Below are 27,740 nucleotides of genomic sequence, written 5' to 3' on the forward strand. Positions count from 1 at the left end.
AAGAAGACAGACCCCCCCACTCCTTACCTCAATAACAATCTACATTCCCATAATTACCACCCACTCACTACAGGGATTTTTTATCTGTCCATCACCAAGCTTAAGCATTATCTCAGACCCTCAAGGTTTTGTTATATTGTCAATGATCTTTTCCCCTTCCTCATCATTTTATCTGCAAAGGGAGGCTTAAAGGGTTCAGCTATCAGCGACCTGAAACATTTGGCTCCCAAAGGCTCATGCCACTTCAGTGTACCCTTTCTGTTTAAAGAGAATAAGCTAAGGTAGATTGTTCACAAAAATATACTCATTATCTAAGGAGTTACGTTTATAGAACTTCAAGATCTAATTTTCACTCTGATAATTCTTTGAAATCAATATAAAAAGTATTATAAAGTCCTTTGTACTTGGGTTTTTCACATGAAATGAGGACAAGACGTGCAGTGTTCTCTGTATGTTTACTAAGACATCCCTAGAGGAAACTACTTTCTTCTGCAAAGCTCTGAAACATCAACAGCTACAGAAATTCATATGCAACAGACTTGGTTCACTATGGCATTTCTTCAAAATTACAAGTAAATTGTGAATTCAGCTGGGAATTCCATTTTCAATGTCCTTTTCCTCTCCCTGAAACCATTGTCTATTTCACGTAACTTGTGTATGAGAGGCAATTTGTGTCTGTTCTCTTTCAGCAGTGAAAAGGACACTTGTTTCCAACTGTTCAGACACTACAACTAGCTTTTCTGCGGGGCTTCTACTTAGTGATCAGGTTATTAATTATAATTGTTTTTTTTTTTAACCCAACATTACTTCAATCACATAATTGAAGCATCTCACTGGAGCCTGTTTAACGGAGATTATCGCTGCAAAGTACAGTCTAAGCACTTGTTCTCCTCAATTGCAATTCACACCCATGCCCTACAGCCACAGTAGGGATTAGCAAGGAAGCAGGGAGTGGTGGCTTTTCCACAGGGAATTCCAATCAGATTTCTCCAAATTCAGAGACTACTCAGCTGAGCAAATCCAGTTGCTTTGCAGCAGCTGGTTATACCAATGCAAAGTAGCTGAAAGCACTCAAGGCAGCAAAAGCATTTCTATCCCATAATATCTGAGCACTTTATAATATGTAAAGTACTTACATGAAGCAGGGAAGTACAATTACCCCTCCTCCCATAACAGAAACAACTTAGTCACACCAATGGCCATGCTTAATATATGGCAAGTCAAGCTACTCCAGTTCCAGAAAAGCTGCAAACATATAATATGAAATCTAAAAGTGATTTAGTGCCTCCTCAACAATAGCAATTTATCCCTGGCAGAATTAAAGTGAAATTCATCACACAGCTTGGTCAGCCATGCACTACTTTTGCTCTGGGTAATTTGCTCTGGGTGTATTCCTTAATGTATCATTCTTCACATATCCACAGCCAAGAGTGTTATCCCCACCTCCTCAAAACAGAAGCAAGGTTGAGTCTTTTCAAAGCCCCGTCCTATTCAGAGAACTCTCCTTTCCCTATCTCTAGATCTGGTCCGTACAATAGACACAACCCTCCATTCTCAGCATGCACATCAGCTGGATCCAGTCCTACACTCTTCCTCCATCTGCTATTATCTGCCTCTTCCTCACATTTACATATGTGGATTCAGAGATGTTTCTCTTGTTTTTTCAGAGGAAAATCTCTGACATTTACAAGCAGTAATAGCTCAGAACAGAGACTGGCCATGAGCTGACCATTACCAATCGGGTTCAAGATCATGGAATCAATAGTTCCATGGAAATAAATCCACTTGATGCTCTGCAAGGGCCAAAAAAAAAAAAAAAAAAAAAAAAAAAAGGCTAAATCAACTATCAGGAACTATTAGGAAAAAAAAGATGGGGGAAAATACCATGATTATATATATCCATGGTGTTCCTCTCTTGGCCATTTTGAGTAGTTCTGGTCCTTCGTGCAGTAAGGATGCATAGGACTATAGAGATGATCAAAGGTCTTTAATAAAATTATGCAAAGAGCTTCTATACAATCACTGACTGGAGTAGCTTCCAGCAAGGACTTTAGGAGCATCACCTAAAAATGCAGGCATAAAAATATGAAGGTCAGAGAAAGGCTGGCGTTGAAACTGGGAAGGTACGTGAAGGACAAGAAGGAGGACACCTGTAGTACCAATAGCAGCAAAAGGAGGACTAAGGAAACTGGGCTGCTACTCAATGGGACAGAGCTTATAGTGACACAGGACATGGAAAAGGCTGTGTCAGTGCCACCTTTACTGGCAAACATTCTCCAGGGGCTCCCAGATCTCTCTATGTCTGGTAGTAATGCCTAGGGGAGATAGGCACTGCTCACTGAAGAGAAGGATGATATTAGGGACTACTTTAGATAAACTGGAGATCTAGAAGTTCACTAGATCAGCTATGACAACTCTCCCAAGAGTGCAGAGTGAGCTAGCCAACATCACTGCAAGGCCACTTTCTATCACCTCTGAAAGGTCATGGTGTTTATGGGAGGTTCCTGATGACCAGAGAAAGGAAATGATCTAGGGAACTGATCAGCTGATCAGGCTGATCAGCTTCACTTTAAACCCTGGGAGGCTATTGCCAGGCTCAGTAAGAACAAGAAGGTGACAAGGAACAGCCAGCATGGATTTATCTGTGGGTAAGTGGAGAGCAGAAGATGTTGCTTACCAGAGCTCTAGGAAGGCTTGTGACATGATTCCCTTCAGCATCCTTATAGCCAAACAGGAGACAAGCACTGGCCACGTGAAATCTGCAACAGAGCGAGAGAAAAGTAGGAAGAGACTTGCATCTTCCAGACATTGAGTTTTCTCCACATTATTATTTCTAGGGTGACAGAAAGGCTCAAGGCAGAATAAACTTTGCCCTGTATCTGAAATTTTAACACATCAAAGATGGCAGGTTTTGCTATTGTGTGGGAGAGTGCCTCCAGATACAACAGTTCGTGTTCATTTCAATTGTTATTTTTAGATTCATATCCAGGGTTAATGTCCATCTGAGCACACCACATGAAAGTAGAGCATTTCATTCAGTCTTAACATTTCAAATATGTCTGCCCAACATATTCTCTGAGAGTACTAGTACTTCATGCACAGATTTGTAATTACTAGTTTTAAGTCCACTGAACTAACCAGCCATTATCCTGTAACATACATGATAGGTCTTTCAAAATTGTGCTAAAATGGTCATGTATCGTCTTATGAATTCTTACAAATTCAAACAGATGTTTAAGATTCTTACAGATGTTAAATACACATTTTCTGGCCCAGAGTGAATAACTGGTTTCCGTATCAGCCTTTTGGGAAGTTACCTTTTATGTTTTTAACAGCTTATTCTGATATTTTAAGGGCTTCCCCTGCCCCTAGATTAGACTTTAAAAAATATATACTGTTTTCTAGGGTAAAACAATTTCTATTCAACTACCATTCTAAAGGGAGTATGTAAAGAAGATGCAGATCTGTTTTTTCTTTTTCTTTCTACTTACTCCTTCTCCCATTACATATGTGCATCTCCATATTTTTAATCCCTAGAAAGGTCAACACCTCAAAAAGTCAAATTCTGCATGGGTAGCCCAACCTTGATATGATTCAGTCAAGCTGCTTTAACACTGACTTATCAAGACAGAAGTTTTACTTGTGTTTTAAAATCCTCCAAAATGCATGCATGCAACATGGAGCCTGGAAGAAGGGAGGAGGGAAAGAATTTTTCCTCTGCTTCTCAGGTCATTTATTTGTGGGTGCAAACTAACGAGTCAGGGATCAGGCAGTGCAGTGCAGGACCACAGAATTTCTTGCTAAATCTTCAGAGGATGTGCCTAGATCTCACTGCTCTCTGATTCTGCCAATTCCCTGAAACAGTTTTGTGCTCCATGCTTTTTTTTTTTTTTTTTTTTTTTTTGTATTTGTGTATTTATATGTAAAGCTACATTGGAAGTAAACCTTATTGATACAAGTGTGAAATCATCAATGGTTTGAGTAATATCAGGCTTTTGGCATCATGAGCATATACTGGCACTGCTCTGCGCCCTTCAACCCACCACCATGTGCAAAGGCATCAAGATCCTCACTACACTTCTTCATCTCAAGAAATAATCTAGCCCTCACTCTTCCCTTCCTTTCCGTAACACTGGCTGCAGAAGGGACAGTTGCATGGGTGCCTTGCCCCATCCGGGCTCTGCCTGTCCTGATGCACCTTGGCTAGTGACAGCAGCAACACAGGGCTCTTCAGACTTGCTTCCAAAGCTCACAGGCCATTCCTCTTCCTGCACTTCTGTTTGCCAGCGCTGGCTCTCTGCCCAGATTGAACTTGATAAAACACAGCAAACCCATAGCCCTGAATCCAGGCTGAGGGTTGATCAGATCACTGTGACAGGAGTCAGCTGTGGAAGTCCTTGGTGGGCAATTCACTGAGAAATTATGAGGCTTTTTACTATAGCAGCAATGTGCCTTGCTGTATCACCACCCCTCAGCCTGCATGCACGTGTGTAGGTGTGTATGCATGTTGATTTAAGTGTGTGTGCGCGCATGTATGTATGCATGAGCATATATACATGGGTATGTATATGCACGCATGTGTACATGCACAGGTATGTGTGTGTGTATGTGTGTGAACATGTAAGCAAATGTATTTCTGTCAGCATACATACACACATGTGTATGTATGGGTGTGCCCACATGTATGTGCCCGTGTCTGCAGCCGCATATGCAGGCAGAGCTATGTGCTGTGACCATGTGTCTCGGTGTGTGTGTAGCAGCTGCCCAAAGCGGGTGGCGGGGTGTAACGGCCGTGCGGGCCGCCAACCGCCGCGCTGACCCCGCGCCCCTCCGCCAACCGCCGCACTTCGCCCTCGCGCCACAAACCTCCGCCCCTCCCCCACCTCACCCACGATCGCCCCGGGCGGGGAGTGTGCGGGGGGCAGCGCGGGGCTGCCCCTGCGCATGCGCGATGTGACCTCCCCCCTCCTTCCCCCCCACCACAAACACCCCACCCCCGCACCGCCCGCCGAGCTGACCGCCGCTCCATAGGGCGGGAGTCCTCGCCCCGCCCCGCCTTGGCCCGCCCCTTCGCTGCCCTCTTCCAACATGGCGGCGCTCGCCTCGCGCCCCAGGCACGCAGGCGCTACCTCGGTTCCCTTCCGCCGGGCGCGCCAAGTGAAAAAGGCAGGAGGAAGCCGGCCCGGGGACTCTATGGTTTCGGCCGGTGGGTAGCGTGCCGCAGCCGCCTCGCCTGACCGCCCCCCCAGCCCCCACCCCGCTCGCGTTGCACGCCGGGACGCAGTGGGTCCTCCTCCCTTGTACCCCGCCGCCCCCACCCGCCGCGAGTCCTCCGAGCTTGCGCCGCGCCGATATCCGCGTTGCTCCCAAGATGGTGGCGCGGGGCTCGGGCTGAGAGCGAGCGAGGCAGCAGCGAGAGGCGGCGCACCCCGCGGGCCCGGCCCGCCCTCCTGCCCCCTGCGCGCCGCGCCGCGCCGCCAGCCTCGCCAGGCCGCTCGCTTCTCCTTTTCCCTCCCCGGCGAGGCCGCGGCCCCGGCTTCTCCGCCCCGGGGGCCCCAACGGCTCCACCGGCAGCAGCGGCGCCTCCTCCTCGTCGCCCGTGGCCCGGCGCCGAGCGCGGCGCGGCCCCCGCATGAGCCCGGGCGGCAGCGGCGGCGGGAGCGACCGGGAGCAGCAGGCCGCGGCGCCCAGGTCGGTAGCCGCCGCGCAGCGCCCGGCCCGGAGGAGGGTCGGGAGCGGGGGACGGCGCCCGCCTCGCCCCGGCCCGGCGGCGAGGGAGGCTGCCCCCGCCGCAGGGAGGGGGCGGCCGGAGGCGGCCGCGGTGCTCCCGTGCTTCGCCGCCTGCGAGGCGCACGGGCGCGGGAGGGCTGTCCTGTCCCTTCCGCGGAGCGCGAAGGCCGGGCGGCCCCGGGCGCCGGTCCGCCCCCGAGGGGACCTGGGCTGCCTGCGCCCCGGGCTTCCCGGGCGACCTTGGGTGAATCCCGCCTGCCGCTGCCTCAGTTTCCCGGCGTGGAAGCTGTCGGTTCCCCGCGGCTGCTGTGGCGATGGAGAGCTTGGGCATCTCTGATACGGCCGGCAGCTGGGCAGGTGGAGGTGTGTGAGGTACTGCTGGGCTCCCTAACTAATGTGCGGGGCTTGCGCCACAAAGTAGGTGTGCTCTCATGCTCGTCTTACCTCTTACCCTGATTGAAGAGTTGGGAGAGCCAACTGGCGATCACTTTGCTAGTAAGTGTGATCTGTCAGTGCTGAGAGCAAGACTCTGGATTTCAGTTTTTTGTGCATCTGCTGCCCTTCTTTTGAAGGAACTGTATGGGTTGTTTTGATTCTCAGCTCTTTTTAAAATCAGATATCTAAAAATGATGTGACATGGCTATTCAGAAGTTACTACTGCTTAGGAAACAAAATGTGTTCCACAGTAGTCCTTTAAGTGTCAAGAATATGTAATCTGCAAACTTGTAGTCATGTTTTCTATCTTCCTGGAGTGTTAAAATTAACGGCAACATTTGTTATGTTTCTTCCTTGTGTAAGAGCTGTCCTGAGTTCTGGTTTTGGGACAAAGCCTCTATCTTACAAATTACTTCCGAGACAGTCCTGCTGTGTCTGATAGACACTCATGTGCCTCAGTGTAGGACTCTGTGCAAACCTGAGGTTCTGTGAGGTCAGACTAGCCTGCTACGCAGACAGGCTTTTATTATGTGTACCAAAATGTTAGTTCTTCAGTGGGAAATTGTGCCTTTTTAGCTTTGATTTCCTAAGAAAGTAGGATCTATATGATTGTACTGTCAGCTTATCTAATAGTTTCTTTAACTGATTGACCAGTTTGAAAGGGAGAAGTGTGAAAGGTTAGGTTGAGTTCCTACAGGTTTCAGGCAAATAGCATCCACTTAGAGACTCTCAGCTAGGGGAAAAGCTATAGTGTAAGCTTAACTATATTTTTAAGACACCTATGACTAGTGGAAGAAAGGTGGAAGTAGTAAGAGATACCTCTTGGTGAAAATGAAAACTACTGAAAAATGGGCTTTACAGTTCTTACCGAATACTTTTTTTGTTGGTTAAGAAGATCTTGATTACACGTTTTGGGTGGTACTAGAATATATGAGTACTGTGGCATTAAACAGTCTATGCCCTTTCACTTTGGAAACAAAGGCACTTTTTTTTTTTTCTTTTGAAATACTTCAAAACTCAGAATTTAATGATTGAGTTGAACATAGGATATGTGCATTATCAAATTGTTATGGATATTAAGTAGTTTTCCTCACATAGTTTGCATTTTAAAACACATGTAGTTTGGTCATTCCTCACAGTGCTTATGACTGTCCTCATAAACAGTTATGCTGTGTCAGTTCAGTATAGACAGATCTTGGAAGAAAAACTGTAACAATGTTTAGGTTCAAAGGGTTGAAAAATACCTTTAATCAAAATCACTTCATTGCAATATTACAGATGCTTCATCTCTCTTTTGCAAATGCATTCTATGCCACTCTTAGTATTTACTATTTAATGTAGTGGCTTTCATACAGGAATTAACAAGTTCTTGTTCTGTTTACCAAAGTTGTTTGATAGTTCTCACTGGAGTATCCTGATTGTCTCCCAAGTATTTTAAAATAAAAGTGTCAAATTCTCTTTCTAGATGGCAGAATAAATGGTTTGCTGTGTTTGTTTTCTTTAGGGATAATAATTGCATGTGTATGTGTGTACAAAAAGTTACTGAAGTAAGAGCAGGTTTGAAAAAGCAGGGGTGTGTTCTTTATATTTTTCACAGCAGTGAGTTCCAAAGCCTAGATCTTAGTCCAGATCCTCTTCAGCACTCTAGCATTTTGTGGTTTGGGTCCTTTTTAATAGCAAACAAAATTTTTAGGCTTTTTTTATTTATTGCCACTGTTTAGAGACAAAATGTGAATGTTGATGCTTTTGTGAATCAGAGGGATTTTTTTCTAGGTTTTAGAGAACTAACACAGAAAAGATAATCTTTTAAAAATTGTATATATTTGTTAAATACATCAGGTGATCTGCTCTGATAGTGAGGGTCCCTGTTAAGTACCTTGAGGACATACCTGTTCCAATCATCTGGCAAAAATAGGACAGATTGATGACTTTATTTCCATCTAACTTCATTTTTGGGGGAGAAGATGTGCTTCAAAAATATGAAATGAAATATGTACTCTAATATACAATTATGCTTATTTTATTATAAATGCATGCTTTGTTGTCATGTTCTTCATTAGTTCTTTATGAATTCACAGGTTCTACTTAACTAAATACATAATTGAGGGAATATATCTTTGAGTCAAGTTTTAATAGTCAAACAAATATGTTGAAGTGTAGAACATGTTTAAGCATATAGCACTTTGTATAAACAATAATTAGTGTAATACATGATATGACATTTACAATGGAACAATTTGATGTTTATATTAAAAATTGCATGTTCTCTAGTTTGTATTGTACAGGAAAGATTTTTCCCCCCCCCCTTTGGAAACTTTTGGTTTCAGTTTACTTAGTGACTGTCCATAGAATATTCTTTTTTTTTTTTTTTTAGCAGCAATTTCTGCTCCCCCTCCCCCCTCAGTCAGTTTATTCATACACTGTAAGGTAAGAATCACTAATTCTTAAAGACAGAAAACGAAATTGAGAAACAAGTAAACAGAACTCTTAAAGTACTAAGGCATTTATCTCATTTCAAAGGGTTGATCTTTGTTTCTGGTCACTGTGGGCCAGGTCTTTACTTAGCTTTAGTTAATGAATTGATACTTATCTTTTAAAAAAAGATACGCTTCTAGCTATTCTGGTAAATACTTTTCTGAAGTACCAGTTGTTAAGGTAGTTGTAAGTTATAGAGAGAAACAATGTTTAAAGACTTTTTATCATTAATCAAAATCTGATTGGTACATGGAAGAAGTGGGGCAATAGCTTTGCTATGACGGTCTGTACCAAATCATTTTAAATATGGTATTTACTTTATAGGGGAGGAGTGGAAAGAATGAGATTGTTTTTTAAAATAAAATAAAGAGATCATGAACATTGACATTTTGTCTCTAAACAGTGGCAGCAATAAGTAAAAAAGCCTAAAAATTTTGTTTGCTTTGCTTGAATACTTAGTTGCCGTAGACAATGGTAACGAGCAAATTAAATGTTTGAAGGGACATTTGTTCTTGTCACCTTAAATACTTTGATCTTTTGCTGTATTAACTTCCTATATTCACAGGCAGTGTCTGACAGCTTCACAAGGCGATATATTGTCCATGAACCAAAGGTTCATTTGGAGGGTGTTGATTCATGTGAATAGTAACATGTTTAAAGTATCTAGCTGGTTAGCAGAAAGTATGCAAATGTAGTATAGAGATAATATGTAGTAGAAAAGCTCATCAGTTGATATAGTTACTGAAGTGTAGAAGACATTTCTTCAGGAAAATAACCTCATAGTAGAAAGATAAAAAGATAAAATCAAATAATGTTTAGATGCAGGATTCCTGCTTGGTAAAGCAACACATTACTAAATCAAACTTTAAATCACTATTTCTGAATGGTCTCTTGTGGCTTGGATTGACAGAGCTTGTTGACAAAATAACTTGTTTACTACCAAACTACATTAAATATTATTATAGTGTCCTGCAATTATATAGTCCTGCAAATACTCTTCTTATGAATGAATCTCCTAAAGAAAGCATTAACTACTACTTTTAATAGGTTGAGCCTGCTTCCCTGTATTATGCAAACTGCTGAATGGAGGAAGGGAGAGGAGATCAGTCTTTTCCGATGCTCTTTCTGTTACCATCCTGCATGGTTTTTTACCTGTGTCTTACAGGGTGGTGAAGAATTAAGAGAAACTGCAGTTGTTCAGCTCAGAGGAACTAAATGGTTGGCTTCCCTTTGGAACCTCACTTCACTGTGTTAGGTAAGAGGGGTGACCTGCTTCTTTTGAAGCAGCCTGCAGTTCCTTAGGACGAATGTATATGTATTTTAAAAAGAAATTCTACTTAATGCAGCAGAGGATTAGACTTTCTTTGTAATCTGATAGTTAGAAAGGGATATTCACTGTTGTACAGCTTTTCATGACTTTCCATCAAAAAGCATTACTATTTGTATCCAAATAACTTTAAAAATATGCTCCATATTCAGGTAGTTGATCTTTAAGAATCATGATTATCTTGCCTAGTACATCAACAGTGGAACTGCACCAGAGGTGAATTGTAGTGATGACATTTTAGCAGAAGCTTGAACTGATGTACTGTTTGGCTGTTTAATGCAGAAGGTACTACTTTCTTTCATGTTCTGTTCGTTAGTATGTCAAAAAAGATATTCAGAATCTTTGTATGACATAGTTTTACAAACTGTGGCCTAAGTAACTATATCAAAAACTAAAAAGCGCAATGTATGAGTTTAAAATTTGGTAGAAATGAAGTGTTGGTGGGCCTTGCATCAACCAGTGGGATCACAAGCAGAAAATCATGGAACCGTTGTCTAGTATTTAGGTTTTGTTGCTGTTGCGTGTTTGCTGGCGAAGATCGGTCCACATGGTCTGCTCTTCATTCTGTGTCCTTTGAAGACTGTGGCAAGACTCCTGCTGTCCCGACTGAGCTCAAGTACGAGGGGTGAAGCTACCTCTTCAGATCATCTTTGTAGGGGAGGCCAGGATCTTGCTACTGTTGGAGGAACCTCTTCAGGGACTTCTTGATACTTCCTCAATAATCATTATATCAATGAAATTGTTTAAAAGAGCAATTAGAATGACAAACATCCCCTTTTCCCCTACCTTTAGGAGCTGTGTTCAGGGGAGGCAGAAGAGCTTATCTGTAGCATGTTGCCAAGCTGCGCAGCGCTGAGAGATGCCAGACTTGTCCAGACAGTCAGGCTCTGGCATTACTTGTATACTCCTCCTCTGGTATGCTCTCTGGGACCCAGGTTAGAGCAGCTGCAGTTCTACAGGCTCCCTGTGCCGGAGGTGGTGGTGTGCCTGTTAAAGAAGCTGCACTTCTAAAATGAGCTACAGGTCAAAATTCATCAGGAATTGCTGCTATACTTGTGTATGAGTCGTTCTTTTGCTTTATGGTTGGTCGTGCTTTTGAGCTTATTATAGGTATGCTTTTTGTCTGCATTGCCTTCAGGATAATGACTGCTGTCTAGTTCACAGTAAATTCTAATGTGCAAAGTCTTGGTGACAAATAGTGTAGTTTAATGTCTGTACATGCCCTCTCTTGTGATTAGAAAGCCCAAGGTTTGCTTGTGCATGCTGCCATTAGTAGCAGCATCTAGATGCATACTTCAGTTGTAGTAAAACTTGCGTAAACAAAAAACATAGCAAAAGTACGTGCTTATAGTCCACACAAACTGCAAGTTCTGTACAAGTTCCATGAACACAGGCATTCTTAAGAGTGGATTGCTTTTCCAAAATCATGATGTTTCTTGGTTGCAAAGGTTGAGCGCTTTCCTTTGTAAGGTGATAAATGCTCCATTTGCATGGTTCTTAAAACCTGAATATCACATTGAAGAATGGATATTTGTGAATACTTATTTCTTTATTTGACTAATGTGCTGTTGTATTAAGAATGTCACTCATGGAAAATGGACATGATTAGAGCCAAAATGGTTACTGTTCTAACTGATGTCCTTTGAAATTGAGTGAGAAGATCTATAATCCTAGGCAAAATGCCTACCATTTACTTTAGGGTAACTCTCTCAAGTTTTTCTTCTGCTTTTGGAAAAAGATCATCCGAACTCCTGATAGAGGTGACTTCCGATATTTTTCAGGCACATGTGAGAGTTGCAAAGTATTTTTCATAATTGATAGTTTTTGTTTAAATCTTTTCCAGTTCTGTACACCACAGTTGCTTTGTTGGTTCAGTAGCTTATCTCTGTTAACATCATTCAGCATGATGAACTTTGGAAGTCTTCTATTTTTTATTGAAAATGTATGACATCAGAGTTGTGCTTTTAAAAGAAAAAAACCGTTTTGATTCTGGTCATGTGACAGGTGAAGATTCACATTGAGTGGAAGCAATGGTGTTAGCAATACCCTTTCTCAAATCTGTCCATTTACATATTTTTTTAAAGCGGATGTGGCTTATTGCTAATTGATAAAGATGCTAAAGATGAATGTTGAAATAGTTTCATGAGATAGATGAACGCTGCACGGGGGCAGGTTTCGCTCAGTTGGTTAAAGTGTGGTGCTGCTAATGCCGAGGTCGTGGGTTCAATCCCCGTATGGGGCTATGCTGAGGGTTGGACTGGATGATCTCCAAAGGTCCCTTCCAACCTTACCATTCTGTGATTCTGTTCTGTAGTTCGCTTTGTTCTTGTTGTGTAGCCTTTGCCCAAAACTCTTCCTGTAGACTCCTGAATTCCTGAGGGGCTGACATTTGCATTGATGGTGGGACTTGGAGGGATTGAAACTGGAAGCCCAGATGCTTCAGTCTTGTGCTGTTAGTGGTGTTGGCTCTTCTGATGCTAGCCGTGCATTGTGAAGGAAATCGTCTGACCCAGCTCCTCCACTGCGGTCTTGTTTCTGCTGTAAAGGGTAATGGCAAGAGTTACTGTCTTACCTTGTGTAGCCTTAGGTATGTTGTGGACCTTTGTCTTTTCTCCTGTTGCTGGACAACAATCATAAAGTCCCCTAATAAGTGTATTTGTGATACTTTTTGTGACTGTACTTTGTGCATTCAAACTGGTACTTTTGTACCTCAGAGGAGAAAGAATTAATTTTATGTAGATTGCATTGGTCTGTGTGTATAAATCATTTTAAGTTAGAGGTTCTGTGGTATGATATGCAAGCAAATTGGTCATATTGGTCAGAATACTTTTTACTTGGTTTGTCTTATAATTTGTAATACTTATAATGCTCTTGTTAAACTACAATATAAGATCATCTGGATTTCTGTTGGAAATCTGTATGGATTCTGTGTGGAATGGCAGTCCCACTTCCTTACAGGAAAATAATCAGTTACGTTGTCTCATACTGTTTAGATTAATCTTTCCCCCTTCTCCCTCCCCCCCAGTGGTGATAAATTCATGTTATACAACTGTGTCTAGAAAATGTTATTAATCTTAATCATGTGTAAATCCACATAACTTTTGTAATTGTTGAAATAGAAATCTTGTTTTATAGGACAGGTAGAATGCAATTCTCTTTAGATGTGAAAAATTGTCTGCTTATGAACCGTTTGTCCTATAGAGCTTTACGGGCACAACTATGTCAGTCAAGCATCACTTCTTTCATATCTTTAATACAGAACTGAGCCTTTGGTACTGCATGAGTTCTCCATTGTTTAACATCTTTAAGACATAGTTGAATGTATTTTTAAGTAGCCAGAATTTTCTTGGTAGGAACTGTGATCTGTGCTGGAGATTAGATGAAATCAACTTAATTGAATTCCCTTATTCTTAGTGGAGTTTAAGAACCAAGAAACTAATTATACTTTTGGCATAGAGAATTTTCACTATATGAAATTTTAATAACTTTTAAAAAATAATTACTAGGTGTATTTAGTTATATGCCTAATAATTGATAAGTTCTCTGTCACTTATTTCTCTGTATGCAAGCCCTCAAATCAGTTGTGCTTTTAGTTGTTTGTTAAAATATTTGGAGTGTGTTTCAGACTTGAGTCCCTTGTTAATTATGGCTTCTCTAAAAATGGACCTCTGTAGACAAGCTTATGAAACTTCAAAAGTTTTGTGTAGCCAGGACAAAAATGTGGTTCTATTTGTTGTTGCCTTTGAATATTTTTCTTATTAACTGCTGATGCCTTGAAAAAAAAAAGAGTGAAATCTTTCATTTAGAAGAAATAAATGGATGTTTATAATGAAGAGGCAGAAACTGGACAAACGGAATTATACAACTGTATTACATCACTAGAAAAGAAAGCGCAGTACTGTGCCTATGGACTTTCTGCTTTTATAGTTTCCATACCATATTAAGTATTTTATCTGCTGTGATTTCAAGTATTTGCTTCTAATTGAATGGCCATTTTGAATATATAACTTTAAAGTCACATGAAGTTCTAGGCTGGTATGGAACATAGCGCAAAAACTGAAATAGTGTTTTGCATTATAGGTACAAGAACTGTAGAAACCCATTTTAGAATCTGGAAGGACAAACTTACGCAGCTGTGGGAAGATATGGTATGTTTATATTTTCATTTCTACTGTGTGTATGTACAACTAATAATTATATTTTTGCCCTGTTTAAAAAAAGGAGGGGACGACTTGCAAACTTGCATACTGACTTTCCCCCTACCACCATATTTCTTCAACCATAATGTCTGTTACTGGTAGGCTTAGTTCTTCTAAAACTGAGTTATTTGATGTTCTTGGACAAAATAAATACTGATGATGCAACATTGGTGCATTTTAATTTGTTTTACAAACTCAGTATCATGCTACTACCATTCATCTGTTTGTTTATGTATTGGTTAAGGATCAGCACTGTTTGAAGAGTGGGTTTCCTTGCTGCTGGACATACTTATAGTCATAATTGTACAGTTTTTAGTTCTGAACTTAATTAGAAAGTTATGTCTGCTAGAAAACCTAAGCAAACGTTACTGTAAGCAAAAACTGGAAATTAGAATCTTAGGAATACAGAAATGTAACTTTCATTAGCAGTTCTAACATGAGCACATGGTATATGGTATGTCTTGCTGTTTATATTGTTAAATGTCCAGCCAGCTTAAAATATACCTTATAGCAGGGTTGGAACCTTAACTCTTAGTTATTTTAATTTTTGTGTTTTAACCTTATACTAAGACAGTTTGAGAGTAAAGAACACATGCACCACTCTAAGTTCTGTAAAGCTTTGAAACTTGATGACATAGCTATCAAGTTTTTTGAATTTCTCTATTAAAAAAAAAAAAAAAGTTCAAGTTTGGATTTTTCTAGCTTACTAAATAGGTCTTTTAATGCATATAAAATAGTATGTAGTTAATTCATAACTTCTAAATGATGTATTTACTTTCTTTAACTGCTTTAAATGTGGAGAAGAATTCAGTAACTGCTGAAGCAACTTCTATACCTGTGTCTATGTATAGATTATTCTTTTGAAAATACCTGACATACGAACCTATTTAAAGTTTTGAAACTTCAGCCTTGCAGAAGGGTTGTTAGGTGTCTTTTTTTCTGTTTTCCTTTTTTATTTGTTTCATGAAAGCTACAGAGGGGAGCTAAAATAATAAATACTTAAGCTGAAACTTTCACGATAGTGTATGCTAATTAAAAACTGTAAATCTATTTAAAAGCCATAGTGTTATATCATCATAATCCAGATGTTCCTGAAAGAATTTTATAGATTGGTCCTTTACTCTGGTAGACATCTGGCAGGCAGTATATTCATTTTTGCACCCACAGCACCGCTGGGACCACCCACCTGCTTCTTGCTCTCCAGTTTCAGTACCAGTTGTGTGTATGATGATTACTCTTCCTCAAACCTAAGCCATTATTTTTTTGTTGCCATTATTTCTGCTGTTTGCTTTTTTTCTGGATGTTCAACTACTTTCCACTGTATGTATGTATATAATTTTTATATATATTTATATATATGCACACACACATATATACATATATAAAATATATGTTTTTCTAATTGTATGTGCTTCCTAAACCAATGGACAAGAATCCCTTTCTAACCAGCACAGTACGAGTAACGAATGCTAATGGAATGGCAGAAAGGTTGAATATTATGATAAAGGATTGCATCATTACTTGGTATTAATATAAACTATATATAAAGAAACATGTAGGTGAACAGAGGTACTTTACGTGAAAGGCTACATGGGCAATGGTTGGGAAAAGAAAGCAAAGTAACAAGGGATGAGAAAAAGAACAGATGGAAGTAAAGTTTAAATGTAAAAGCTGAAGTGAAGCTGGATAGCCTTTCTGTTTGGAAAGTAACTTAACTTGATACCTATCCAGTACAAAACATAGCTACTAAAAGAAATTTAAATATACTATTGGATCTCGCCATCAGATATAGGAGGGGCTTTTTTTGTTCGTAACTGTGTATTAGTTTGGGAGAAGTCTGCAGTAGCAGGCATCACTGCTACTATTTCACTGAGATAGAAACAAATTGCTCTGCTGCAAGAGATAAGGAGAGGATGTGTGTGTGTGTATGTGTGCATTAAGTAGACCACAGCTGAATTTTCTTTGGTTATAAGTGAAGGATAGAGGAAATAAAGATAATTCAAAGTCTACCTATTTTACAACAGTGAATAAAGTATATCTATGAACTTACTGAAATATCAAGCCAAAATCAAATGTTGAAGGACAAATCTAGTGTCTATGATTGTGAAGGCAGTTGTATAAGATGAGAATAACATGCAAACATTTAGCTTTAGAAAAGAAATTGGGAGCAAACAGTGGACCTTACTTTATTACTGCAAAATTCATGGCATTATTGACCTTGAGGCAAAGCAAGTGTAAAGATACTGTGGAAGAAAGACTTTATATAAATCTATAGTTGATCCCCTTATGTTGAAAATTACTAAAAGCACTACCTTTATGAAACTCAAGTTATGTTTTTGTTAAAGTGTAAATTCTGGAATGGTACCAACCTTAATTTCAAGATAGCAGTAGCAAATTCAGATCCCTTCCCCAAATAACTTATTCATGTGTTAATTGTCCTCACAATGCTGCATGTTTGTGTTCTTACTCAAATTTGAATTCGTCAACCTTTAGTTTCCAGTCATATTCTTTTTATATACTTCCTTCTAACTGGAGGAATGTTTTAGTGCATTCTTCCTATGCTGTAAAAGGACTTTGTTTCTTCTGCTATCTCTAATTTTTAGCTTGATTAACTTTGAACTCTTTCTGCTGCTTCTGAAAAACTTCCGAGGGATATTGAGTAATTTGAGAACTAGGCTCAAGTTTTGAACATGTCTCAAGTGCCTCGTGCAGATGAACAGATACCTTTCCAGAAACCCTTCATGAATTGTATTTGTCATTCTAGCTGTAATACTGGGAACATGTTTGTGTTTGCTTATCCATTGCAACTACCTTAACTCCCTTCTGGTTAGCACTTTCCAGGGTAGATCTCTATTCTTTTGGTCTTCTACCTATATGGCTTCCTATTGTGTTTGTAGTATGTTATGATTGAATGGGTTTGGCTTATCAAGCAGTGATTTTTTTTTTTCCCCCTACATATGCCTTTATTTTTTTTTATTTTTTTTTTTTTTTTGCAGCCTCGCTAGGACTTATTTCATCAGGTTTTGTTAGTGACTGTTTTATTTTACTTTGAGGTCACTGATAATTTGACCTATTAGAAGAAAACCTGTGAAATCTTGTCATGTCTTTGTAGGCTTTCTGTATTTGGAACGTCATACAGGCAGTAAAAGCAATTGATACTTCAAATCTCGTTTAAAAAAAAATTACAAGTCTCAAGCATACCTATTAATTTCTTCTGTAACCTCCAGTTAAAATTGAACTTAGGGATTTGGTAAATAATCTACAGTTTCCTATAGGATACTTGGTATCCTATAGGTGGTATCAATCTCAAGATATACAAGGCCAGCTTTTTCCTACTGGCAGAAGTTCCCTTTTTGAAGAAGTGAGCTGGCTAGGGTAGTTCTGAGGGCACCTCTTACCATATAGATGCTGACTGTCCTTTCAATCATGCTACTAAAAGCCATTCTGGAAATGTATCAAACTGGAGAAGGGCAATTACTTCATCATTCTTGGGGAATTCAGAGGGATCCTTGAGCAAACATACAAAAGCTATCTTTAGTGACATCTTCTTGAGAGAGATAGCTGATTTTGATCAAATCAAATTCCAGCACTGAAAGATATGGGCATGGTACTTTTTTGTGCCAGATGGGTCAACCTCCTTTGCTTTAGATCATCTGTCAGATTGTTTTCAAAGATTACTTGGGTGGAAAAACTGAAGTTCTTAAACACCACCTCTTGCAACATCACCATTTTTCCCATCTGTCAATAGGAAGTTGTAGCTTATTTTCAAAAATTTTCTGTCCACTCAAGGGTTTTTCTGGGTCTTGGATACTGAGTGTCAGCTACCAGATAGCTGCACTGTCACCCAAAATGAACACAACAAACAACGTAAGGACAGTAACAAGTGTAAGAAATCCATGTAACTGACAACTTTCAGTCAAAACTGATTTACAGCTGTTTTTTTCTTTTCTTTTCTTTTTTTTGCTTTATTTTTCACTGCTGACAAATATACTGTGTTCTCCATGGTGTGATGGTGTGGCTCTGGATTTTGTACCTTGACACTGGAGGAGGTCTTCTTGGTATGTGTTTGGGTTTCCAGACTTCTAAGTTTAAATGAAATATGTAAAAAGATTTAACTATACTATGTAACAACTTAGTTTTAGCCCCTTTTGAAGCAACTGAACTTGGTTTCTGACTGCTTGCTCTTCCACTTCATTATTTCCTGTCTCTCTTTCAGTTAAGAACATTCTTGCCAGGGTACCTGTACCTCTGTCCCCTTGAAGAAATTAATATCATTTTGATTTACTTCATAAACATTATTTCTTTTATTTCTCCCCCCCATGAATGTTACTCCATGCCCCCCATTCAGTGTTCTTCAGATATGTGGTTTGAAGACACAGTCCTTGTGTGCTGTCTTGCTAATCATAACATGGGTTGTTGCAGTTCTAGTTGAATCATTTGTGAACAGTCTTTAGGCAAATATAGATGTGTCAGTGGTGGAGCCTGTCCAGTCCCATAGAGGCTCTAGAAGCTAGCTCAGGTTTCTCAGACCTTTTCTGTGGGGACAGACTTTGTTTGATACCTTCGCCTGCTCTGTATGTCCATGAAAGACTAGATTGCAAACCATTGTAATCATAGGAGTGGAGGTCTGAGAAATCTGTGTTCAAGCAACTCTGCTCCAAGAACTTTTTTTTTTCCCCAGGGCTGTTTTTTCTGGGTTTTATTTTCTAGAACGTAAGTTACATTCAGAGACTGTATAAAGGAACTGTTTTGACAAGAGGGGAAAAAAAAGAAAAGAAAAGAAAGAAAAGAAAACTGCCCAAAACCCACCACTAACAACAACAACAAAGATGCTGTCTTAGGTCAGTTTCCTGTTCTTTTCAATGCCCTTTTCCAGGATGTTAGTCTATCTATCAGTCTAGTTTCCCTTTCCAGGTCAAGCAATGTCTTTTGACTTTTACCAATATTTTTTTTCCTCTGCCTTGTTCAGATCCAGCAGTCAAAATGTCTTTCTTTCAAACAGTAGTTTCCTAGTAAGGGATCTTTGGTAGTCACCTTCCTTGCTTACCCCTTGTTTCAACATGCTGATCTCTTTGGGCACACAGTATAAGGCTTTAGAAAAATGACTGCCTTTATCCGTGTAAGGGAAGCCCTGCCTATCATGTTCTGTTCCACAGGACTTGTAACCAGGATAGGTGGGAAAGGTAGAATGAGGGATATAGAAGGGAAAGTGATTCATTAAGGTTTCTTGTTGCCAGGGCTCCTGTGTTCTTGGAGTGTACCAAGAGATTTTAGCCCCCAATACAGTAAATCTATTTTTAAGATTTATTGTAACAGATCAAAAATAGTGAAGCTGCAGGATTCAATGTTCTGATCCACTATAAGTTCAATCTATAGATGCAAATTTCATTACAAAATTTTGATGGGTTAACTTCAACTTGGTAAGATTCATGCTAGTTCAGATACTGTCTGTTTTCATGCAGCTGGTGTAAATTCCATGGTGGGTGGTCTGCTAAGTCTGACTAATACGTTGGGTCTGTGTCAGGCCTTGGCACAAACTTGTCTTGGCGGTGACTGTGGAGCTGTTACCTCAAAGCATATTCTTTAACATTCCGAAATCTGGTGGTTTCTGAGAGCACCAACACTTTGTGTGTTTCTTCACTGTGGACAATCTTCATGGTCTCCTTCCTTGTGCATGAAGTAGCATAAGGAAAACCATGCTTTACTAAGGTTGCTATCAACCTGTTACTGTAACATGCTTCCAGTTGAATTGAAGACTGTTCTAGCTAACGTTTTTCTTCATGATCTGGGTAGTATGGGACAGTCTTTCTAGGGAATGACTAATTCAGTGTGCACTACTTGGTACTTCAAGCAGTCAGAATGCAGTTTTCCCAACAGTCAGTGAGGCGTTAGAGATTACACCACTGTCCTCTCTGCCTAATTTTTAGTGCACTGGTCAAAGAGCTAGAAGAGGCTTTAATTTCTCAATGCGTTTTTATAGAGGCATTTCACATCAATTCTTCAGAAAGCAGCAAGAAATAAGGTTTGACTCAAGAAGGGAAGGCACTGCCTCAGAATAGACATCTGTTTCTTTATAGCTGACAGCTTACATGATAGTGGATGCTGTCATATCCTGAACAATCAGAATGTCATAAGCAATTTTATACCTTTTTTTGTTGTTGTTTTTTGTTTTTTTTACCTAAAATTTGCATCAGTATCTTACTTTTTGCTGTTTGCTTCTGCATATAGCTGATGGTCAATAAACAGTTTTGGAGATCTTACCCTTGTATGTCATTTGGTTTTGACAGATGAGAAACATTTCCCATTGGCTCTTTTCCCTTGTACTGTGTTCCTAGCAGTGACTCAGTTAAACTTCGACACTTTGCACCTGTAAAACATAGTTACCAGAGAACCCCTTTTTTTGTTTCAAAGTTTTTTCAGTAGCCTGCTTCCCTCTTTTCATTTCCTTAAATAAGCTGCACCTGTGTCTAGATGGGAACTCAACTATTACTAAGGTTAATATTTTAAGTGATAGTTCCTTCCCTCAAGGAATGTATCTAATAAAACTAATAATAACTATTCCAAAACTAATACAAGTATCATTCCATTTTAGAGATGCAGAGCTTTTGTAGCAGAATGGCAAAATGTAGCAGAATGGCAAAAGTCAGTAAGTTTTTTAGAAAACTTTGGAGAATTGTAGACACTGCTCATTGTTCAGTGACTTCTGATCTCTTGAGTTAATGGATACAAATTAGCATTGAGAATGCTTGATTGTTTATCAAACCTAAAACCTTTCTGGAAAGACTCTTGTGACGTATTGGAGTGAAACACAAAAGCTTGGTTGCTGGAGTATTTAGAACTGTAGGTGGTGTTTAGTTAGTATTTACACCAGATCAGTATGACTGCAGATGTTAGATAGCTGTGTGTCAGCCCTCTGTAGCTCATCAGCCTTCATGCACCTTGGTCTATGTGGGTGCTCTATCTGACAACCTATTGACTGTAGGTTTTCATCACTGTTTCCTCCAAGCCACAGAAATAAAAGTCTTAGATACTTTGTTCGGAGGTCTGTATTCATAGCTGCTAGTGTTTAGAGAGAGTGGGATTTTTTTACTAAGTATATTATTATTTCAATTTAATTAAACTTTGTATCAGCAGAAAGTGAATAATACTGTTTTTGATCTGACTTCATCACAGGACTTGTTCTTTAAAGTCTTTATCAAGTCCACCTGGAGCTTGGGTGGGAGAGAGAATGGGATGATGCTGAGTGTTAAGGGTTGTGTTTGCAGGTATTTTATCATTAACTTTAGTTCAGAGTAGATAATAGCAGTAGGTAAGAGACTAACTGGTTCCTTTTCAGCCATGGAAGTAATCAGCTGGGGTGGTCCCAGGGCGCTCTGGGCACGAGTATTGCTGAGTGATCACTGGCTGCCACCTGCGTGACAAAGTAAAGGACCAACCCTTCAATTTATACCAGTGGAGCCAGATCACGGGAAACAATTGACAGGTAAAATATACTTTTGAAAATGTAAGGGAGAGGAGAAAGACTGTGATGTAAAAAGAGCAAATATTCCAAAAGATTGGTCAAATATAGCAAACTTTGCTCCTGTGGAACTTAAGCTCTGCAGTATGCCTCTCCTAAAAATTAAATAAGCTAAATATATATTTAAGTTATATGTTGCTCCCCTTCAAACACCAAATCTCATTAGGAATCATTATGGAGTTATAACAGTTTATCAAATCATATTGTAGCTAGAACTCATAGTTCATATTTATACATGTTTCCAAGTCTTTGGAAATGTCAGATGCTTTCCTCTGGTCCAGGAGATTTTTTTTATTATTATTATTATTACTTATTCACCACCACCACCACTCCCCCCCCCCGGGAGAGACTGAATGTAAGTTCAAGTTTACAAGTTGTAAGCTGTAGTGAGTTATGCTAGAAGTCATGGAATGCCATTCAAAACTGAAAAACCTTTTCTGTAATAAACCTTAATTTTGCAGATAAACTAATTCTTAGCATCAGTATTTTTCCTCTGTGATATTTTTAATTTGGTGAACTGGCTGAAAATAATTTGCAAGGACTTTAACTAAATTATTTTTAATTATTTAGAGTTGTTAAGCTTATGCTTAGCCCAGCGTGAGACAGAACTGGTGTGACAACTTGTTTTTAATCCGTGACTCAAAATTGTGATCACCCTGATGTCACCGAATGGCCACAGCTTGTAAAAGGTAAGTATAAAGTATGTTGTGTTAGTTCTGAGGTTATTTTTTTAGAATAATATTTAATGTTAAAAAGTACTTAACTTGTATGGCTTGAAGTTAATTCTATAAATAGAACGAAGTTATATTGTTTGGTTAAGATGATCAGCTGGCAAAGTCAACTTATTCTTTGCTTAAAGTGATTCCAGTGCTCGCTTAGCTTTGCTCTGCTTGCTTTTGAAAAAATTTGAGCACCCTGCCGCTGCATAGTATTCCTCTCAAAGCCAAACCATCACTTGAGAGTCTCTGACATTTAATGCGGTACTACAATTTTGTATGAAATATTTAACATATTTGTTTAAGCAGTTTGTTCAATTTTGTTTTAAAAGTAATTTGTCCAGAAGGCTTGATGATGTTAAAATTTGTAGACTTGCATACCTTTACTTTTCTCTCCTAGGGAGTGGAGGTAAAAGGAGTGGCTTGCAGAATGGAGAAGTTGCTTCCTGTGTTGTTGGAAGTGAGCCACCATTTGAATTTGCTAGCTCATACTGCAGTATTCAGATTAGTTGATGTCTCGTGATCAGTTTCTACGATCTAAATCAAAGCTGAAATTTGTAAGAGCATTTGCTCTGAGATTTTCTCTGAACAGAACTCTTGTTTCAAATTTTAAGCATAATGAAAGAATGTCTGTCTATGCCATGTAATTGTTTTTTCAGTACTATTGCCTGCTTAGAGGAACAACAAGGTATCTTGTTTATAAACAATTGGGTATTAAAAAACAAATAGCTTCTCAACAAACAAGTACAATGTCTATAAGTAGACTGATCTTCTATGGTGTTTTAATGAGTATTGAAAGCATATTTTATTTGGTGCTTAGATCATTATTTGAAACCTTTTAAAACACAGTTAGTGAGTGGATTCATATTTCTGTAGATCATATTTAAAGTAGTTTTGCTAATGTTATAGAAAACAACACGCTAAAGGAATTTGAGCCCTTGTTTTGTACATCCACTTATCTGGGAGGTCCAGTCTGGTTTTCACACAGCTAGGTTTTGTTTATTCTAAACTTCCCTGGAAATATAAGGTCTTCTCTTATCTTTCTTGGTTGTCTTGCTGAAGAAACTTTTCTGCAGCATAGCATGTACTGAACTTCATTGTTTATTCAAGCCAAGATAAAACATACATAAACTATAGGCATAGAAAAAGATCTTGCATGTACTGGAAGTTATATAGATATCTGTGCTGCAGATCATCAGCAACCTTTTTTGCATGCTAAGTTTAGATGCCAGTCTGCTCTTTTAATTCTATTTTTTATATTGCTGTGTTTTTAAAGACTTAGTGACTAATACTCTTCACTTTTTTTTAAACCACCACTGTTGTTCCACTGGTATTTTTGTAGCAACTTAAAGTTCTACTTTTATCCAGAGTTTCATTGTGTTGCATTTTCGTTGACTAAAACAAAGCAGATAATGACTGCCTTAGGCCTTCCAAGCTGGCTGTGTGCTATTTTCTAATTCATTGATGTGACTAGAGAAGCTAGTCAGTATGAATATAAATGCTTGTCTTTCCACCGCTCCTCAAGTTGTATGGTTTCTAGCACTTATGTGCATGGGCAGAAAATTGGGGGGGTGGGGGAGTGAGGTTCTTTTAAGTATTTGGTGATTTGCTTCAGTCACTGGAGCTGAAAGGAAATTAAATTTGATTTGGGTATTGCCTCTTTCTTTGGCAGCACCTATTTCATTACTCCTGAACTTTAATGAGTAAGGGAAACATCATTTGGAGGGGATAAATAGAGACTAAATCTTAAAATTTGACTTTGTTTTGTTAGTGGGTGCTTGCATTTTAAGTATCAGTATAAATTTAGTTGGATAGTAAGTTCAGAATTCTGTCTTTTGCAAAAGTTGAGTTCTATAACTTAGTGAAATATAAACAAATAACTTCCTGTACCATCCATCATTGTGTAGTATCCAGTTAGCCTAGGAATTTTAAGTTGTCTGCCAGAAGTGTCTTCTAGGCATTGGTTCTGTTGACATAACATAGACAGTTTGATGCTAAGATCTGGTATAGCAGTAAAGGAACTGAGTTTTTAAGTAGAGAATTTTGAGAACATTCTAACCTTTACTGACAAGGACCAGACAGTAAGAGAATTTGAATCAGCTTACTGAAATATGATAAGAATAGAGGCAGTATTTTAGGATGTAGGTGGAAACTTCCCAATAACATTTAGAATAGTATAGCTGGATATGTAGTAAATATGAAAACTATATAGAAATTACTGTAAACAAAGACTTCTGTAGTTAAGTAGGCTTTGCCATAGCTTTACCATGCTAACTGAAGTCCTCTAACAAAAGCTCAGATGAAACCTGCAAAGTGTAGATATTACTATTATTTGTAGATACTAGCTCATTTCTGTTTGAGGAAAACTGTCAGGAAAGGCATTTTTGTTTGTGTAAGCCACAGAACTTTACTGTTATGGCTGTACTGTATTTTCACTCCTCAAAGAGTATCCAGCACAGCAGTTCTGGCCAACAGTATCAAAGTCTGTACAAAGTAAAAGTTGCATAAGGATCTTTAGGGTGTGATTTCAAAGCAGTTTAAGGTGATTGAAGTCAAAACTGCTGTACTTCTACTGCCCTGTCTCCTCATTTGGACTCTGATCTGGCTAAAAACTCCCTGGGTGCGGGAGAAGTCCAGAGGAAAGGAAAAAATTAATCTGTCAGAAAAATAAATGTTAACTCTTAGAACAAGTGCCACACAAGCAAAATGACAGGAATAAGGAGGAGCTGAACAACTGTAATTTAGCCTGGTAAAGTTAATAGGGAACTTCATCTTCTAAATTACTCTGTAAATTAAATCAAAAGGGGCTAGCAAACTAACTGTGCACAGCTGCTGCTCAAAAATACTGGGCAGTTAATGCCTTTCTGAATACTAGTGGCCAACCTCTTGACTGGAATGAGGAAACAGAAAACTGTCTGTAGTTCTGCTCGCTCTCATTAACTGCTCTGAGATTATCTTATGTCTGTAGATCAGAATCATGAAAAAAATACATGGAATCTCTTTTGAGACTCTGTTGATCTGCTTCTGACCTCCTTCATAGAGTCCAAGAGTGCGAAGAGTTTGTTTTTAACAGCTGATCACTGAAACTTCAGCATACCTTATGATTACAGAAATGGTTATGAAGAAATTAGCCCAGAACTAGTGCACTGTCCAAACTGCATATGGAAGTACTGCCAGCAGAAATCTCTTGATGTAGCTGTCTCTTGATGTAAGCTGTGGGAAAATGCTGTCCTTATTAGAAAAATTTGGCTTAATCCTGTTCTCAGGTTTTCTATTATAAAATGCACTTTCTAGAGTTTTGTCAGATAAGTTAAATGTGTAAACGCATGAAAGCTAATGCCTGTAGTGGCAATATAAATAAATGTATTATTATTTTCCCATTTTCCTAACTCTTCATAATTTAGTGACATATAAAACCTTAAGCATTGTTTATTATTTTATCTGTATTTGCAGATCGCCAGGAGAACCTCACTCTGAAAACATTGAAACTAGCCGAATGTAAGTAGATGAATGGATGAGTTTCTTGCATTTTAAAAACATACTCTGAGCACACGTGCAACAATTATTCATGCACCTGGCAGGGGGGCAGGGAGGGGAAGAAACACAAAACTAAAACAGAACTGTGAAATAGGTTGTGGAATTTCCTTAGGAAGCTTCAAATTAGTATTTTGCTGTGGGAAGAGCTTCTGTGTAGAAACTTCCCCAGCAATAATTTTGGGGGTTTGTGTGTGGTATATGTGTTTTTTTTTTTTTTTTTTTTTTTTTTGTTTGTTTTTTGAGGAAAGGATGAAGAGAAAGTTCAATTCAGCGGTTTGGTTTAATGTGAGACCAGTAGATGGTAGCATAATACAGTGCCTGAAATTACAGGCCTATATTCAGAGTTGACAACAGGAATGTAATTTCTACCTGCTGTTCTATTCACTAACACATTGCATGAGCTTGAAGATAGTTCAAGTACTAAGGTGCCATACCTGCTAGTATCTATTGTGGATTGCTGAACTAAGAAAAAGTCTGACTTGATGTGGCAAATCTATGTATTAGGTACTTCTAGATAGAGAAAATTATCTTCCTTTCACTGATCAGTATTCATTTAGCTTCTTGCTAGCAGTTCTGAGCTTTGCTGGGATCTTCATCAGATAAAAGTCAAGTTTAACTGGAAGCAAGATTGTGTTAGGCAGGAGTGTTTGTTTCCATTTCAAACTGAAAAGGGTTTGGGGGGAATGAGGGGACTGTTTTAAAATAAAATTTATTTGGAGTTGTCTTCTGTGAATTAGCAAACAGATTCTTTTCTAGCTCTTTGAACCATCCTCTCCTGGAATTCAGATGTGGAAACAAACAAGCATTGCTTTCTTGGTTTAGAAGAGAAGTTCAAAATAGAGGGAGTGTAGCCCAGTGGTTAGGGTACTATACTAGGCCTCAGAAGATTGGGGTTCATTTCTCTCCTACCTCAAACTACTTCTATGACCTTAAACAAATTGGTTGGTTCTTCCTCACCCTCCCCTAAGTGGTCTAGCATTTTACACATTGTGAGCTGCATGCCAATTTCAGGGTGTTTTGTAGGCTAGGGACATGGTGTAAAGTGCTCAAGGACTTCTCCATTGTAGCTGCCCAACTTGGAGGGACAAAGCTGAGGTGAGCCCCTCCACACTGGACTGTATACCTATCCTTAAAAGTGAAAAGGAAATGAGGAGCACTTGCACTGTATTTTTGGACATTCACAGCAGCAAAGTTTCCTCTTGCACTAAGAGGAGCAGTTCCTCTGGGAAGGAGAGTTTGCCCTCTCTCTCCTTTTTTTATCTGTTCCAGTAATGCTGTCCAGTTGCTGGAGGGGAATGTTCTACTCCTTAAAAATCCTGAAAGAAATGAAAATCTGTAGTAGCAAGCTTTCATATGTGCCAGGGTTTTTTTGGTGCAGAATGGTCATCAGAATCATTCTGATTGTGTAGACTCCTGACATTTGTCTAAAATAGATGCCAGCCAGTCAAGCTATAGAGATCATGTACATATTTGAGTAGCAAATAATTATACTCAAATACTGAGTATCAAGGAATACTATAATTGCAGAGCCAGAGTTTTTAATACTGTATCATAATATGATGTGTGCATCACCAATTGCAGAGAATTTCTGCAGTCCTGCTCATAGTTATTCTTACCACATAAGATGGGATGACATGCTTGGTAACAGTTTGGCCTACAAACCTACTGTACAGCTAAATTAGCTATGTTGCTTGGATGCCGATAATGCATTAGTAAGTGCAGGGACTTATGCAAGTTCTTGTGAATTGCACAATAAATGTTTAAGTTGGTTTGCTCTGGCTGACTGACACTTGGTTCTTTGT

General features: G+C 39.3%; 1 protein-coding gene and 1 long non-coding RNA gene across 5 annotated transcripts in view; one reads left to right on the forward strand and one right to left on the reverse strand.

Annotated features, from left to right (window-relative positions):
- Positions 1–1,970: 1,970 nt before the first annotated feature.
- LOC134140150 (uncharacterized) lies at positions 1,971–2,752 on the reverse strand. The gene is made up of 2 exons (XR_009958327.1): positions 2,678–2,752; positions 1,971–2,063 (listed from the first exon to the last, which is right to left on the reverse strand). It is a non-coding gene; the product is annotated as an uncharacterized LOC134140150 (long non-coding RNA).
- Positions 2,753–5,178: 2,426 nt separating this feature from the next.
- Positions 5,179–27,740, forward strand: part of UBE3A (ubiquitin protein ligase E3A) — a 55,633-nt gene continuing 33,071 nt past the window's right edge. The window contains exons 1-6 of one of the 4 annotated variants that reach the window (XM_062601570.1): positions 5,179–5,206; positions 9,806–9,895; positions 14,048–14,115; positions 21,503–21,649; positions 22,256–22,374; positions 25,855–25,899. In XM_062601570.1, the coding sequence (XP_062457554.1) occupies positions 22,355–22,374; positions 25,855–25,899 (65 nt within the window). In that variant the 5' untranslated portion in view covers positions 5,179–5,206; positions 9,806–9,895; positions 14,048–14,115; positions 21,503–21,649; positions 22,256–22,354. Of the gene's footprint in view, positions 5,207–5,346; positions 5,692–9,805; positions 9,896–14,047; positions 14,116–21,502; positions 21,650–22,255; positions 22,375–22,801; positions 22,862–25,854; positions 25,900–27,740 lie in introns of those variants that run through there. The other 3 variants (XM_062601572.1, XM_062601571.1, XM_062601569.1) reach the window with 3 other exon arrangements.

Source organism: Rhea pennata, chromosome 1 (genome assembly GCF_028389875.1).
Source record: "Rhea pennata isolate bPtePen1 chromosome 1, bPtePen1.pri, whole genome shotgun sequence".
Classification (NCBI taxonomy): domain Eukaryota; kingdom Metazoa; phylum Chordata; class Aves; order Rheiformes; family Rheidae; genus Rhea; species Rhea pennata.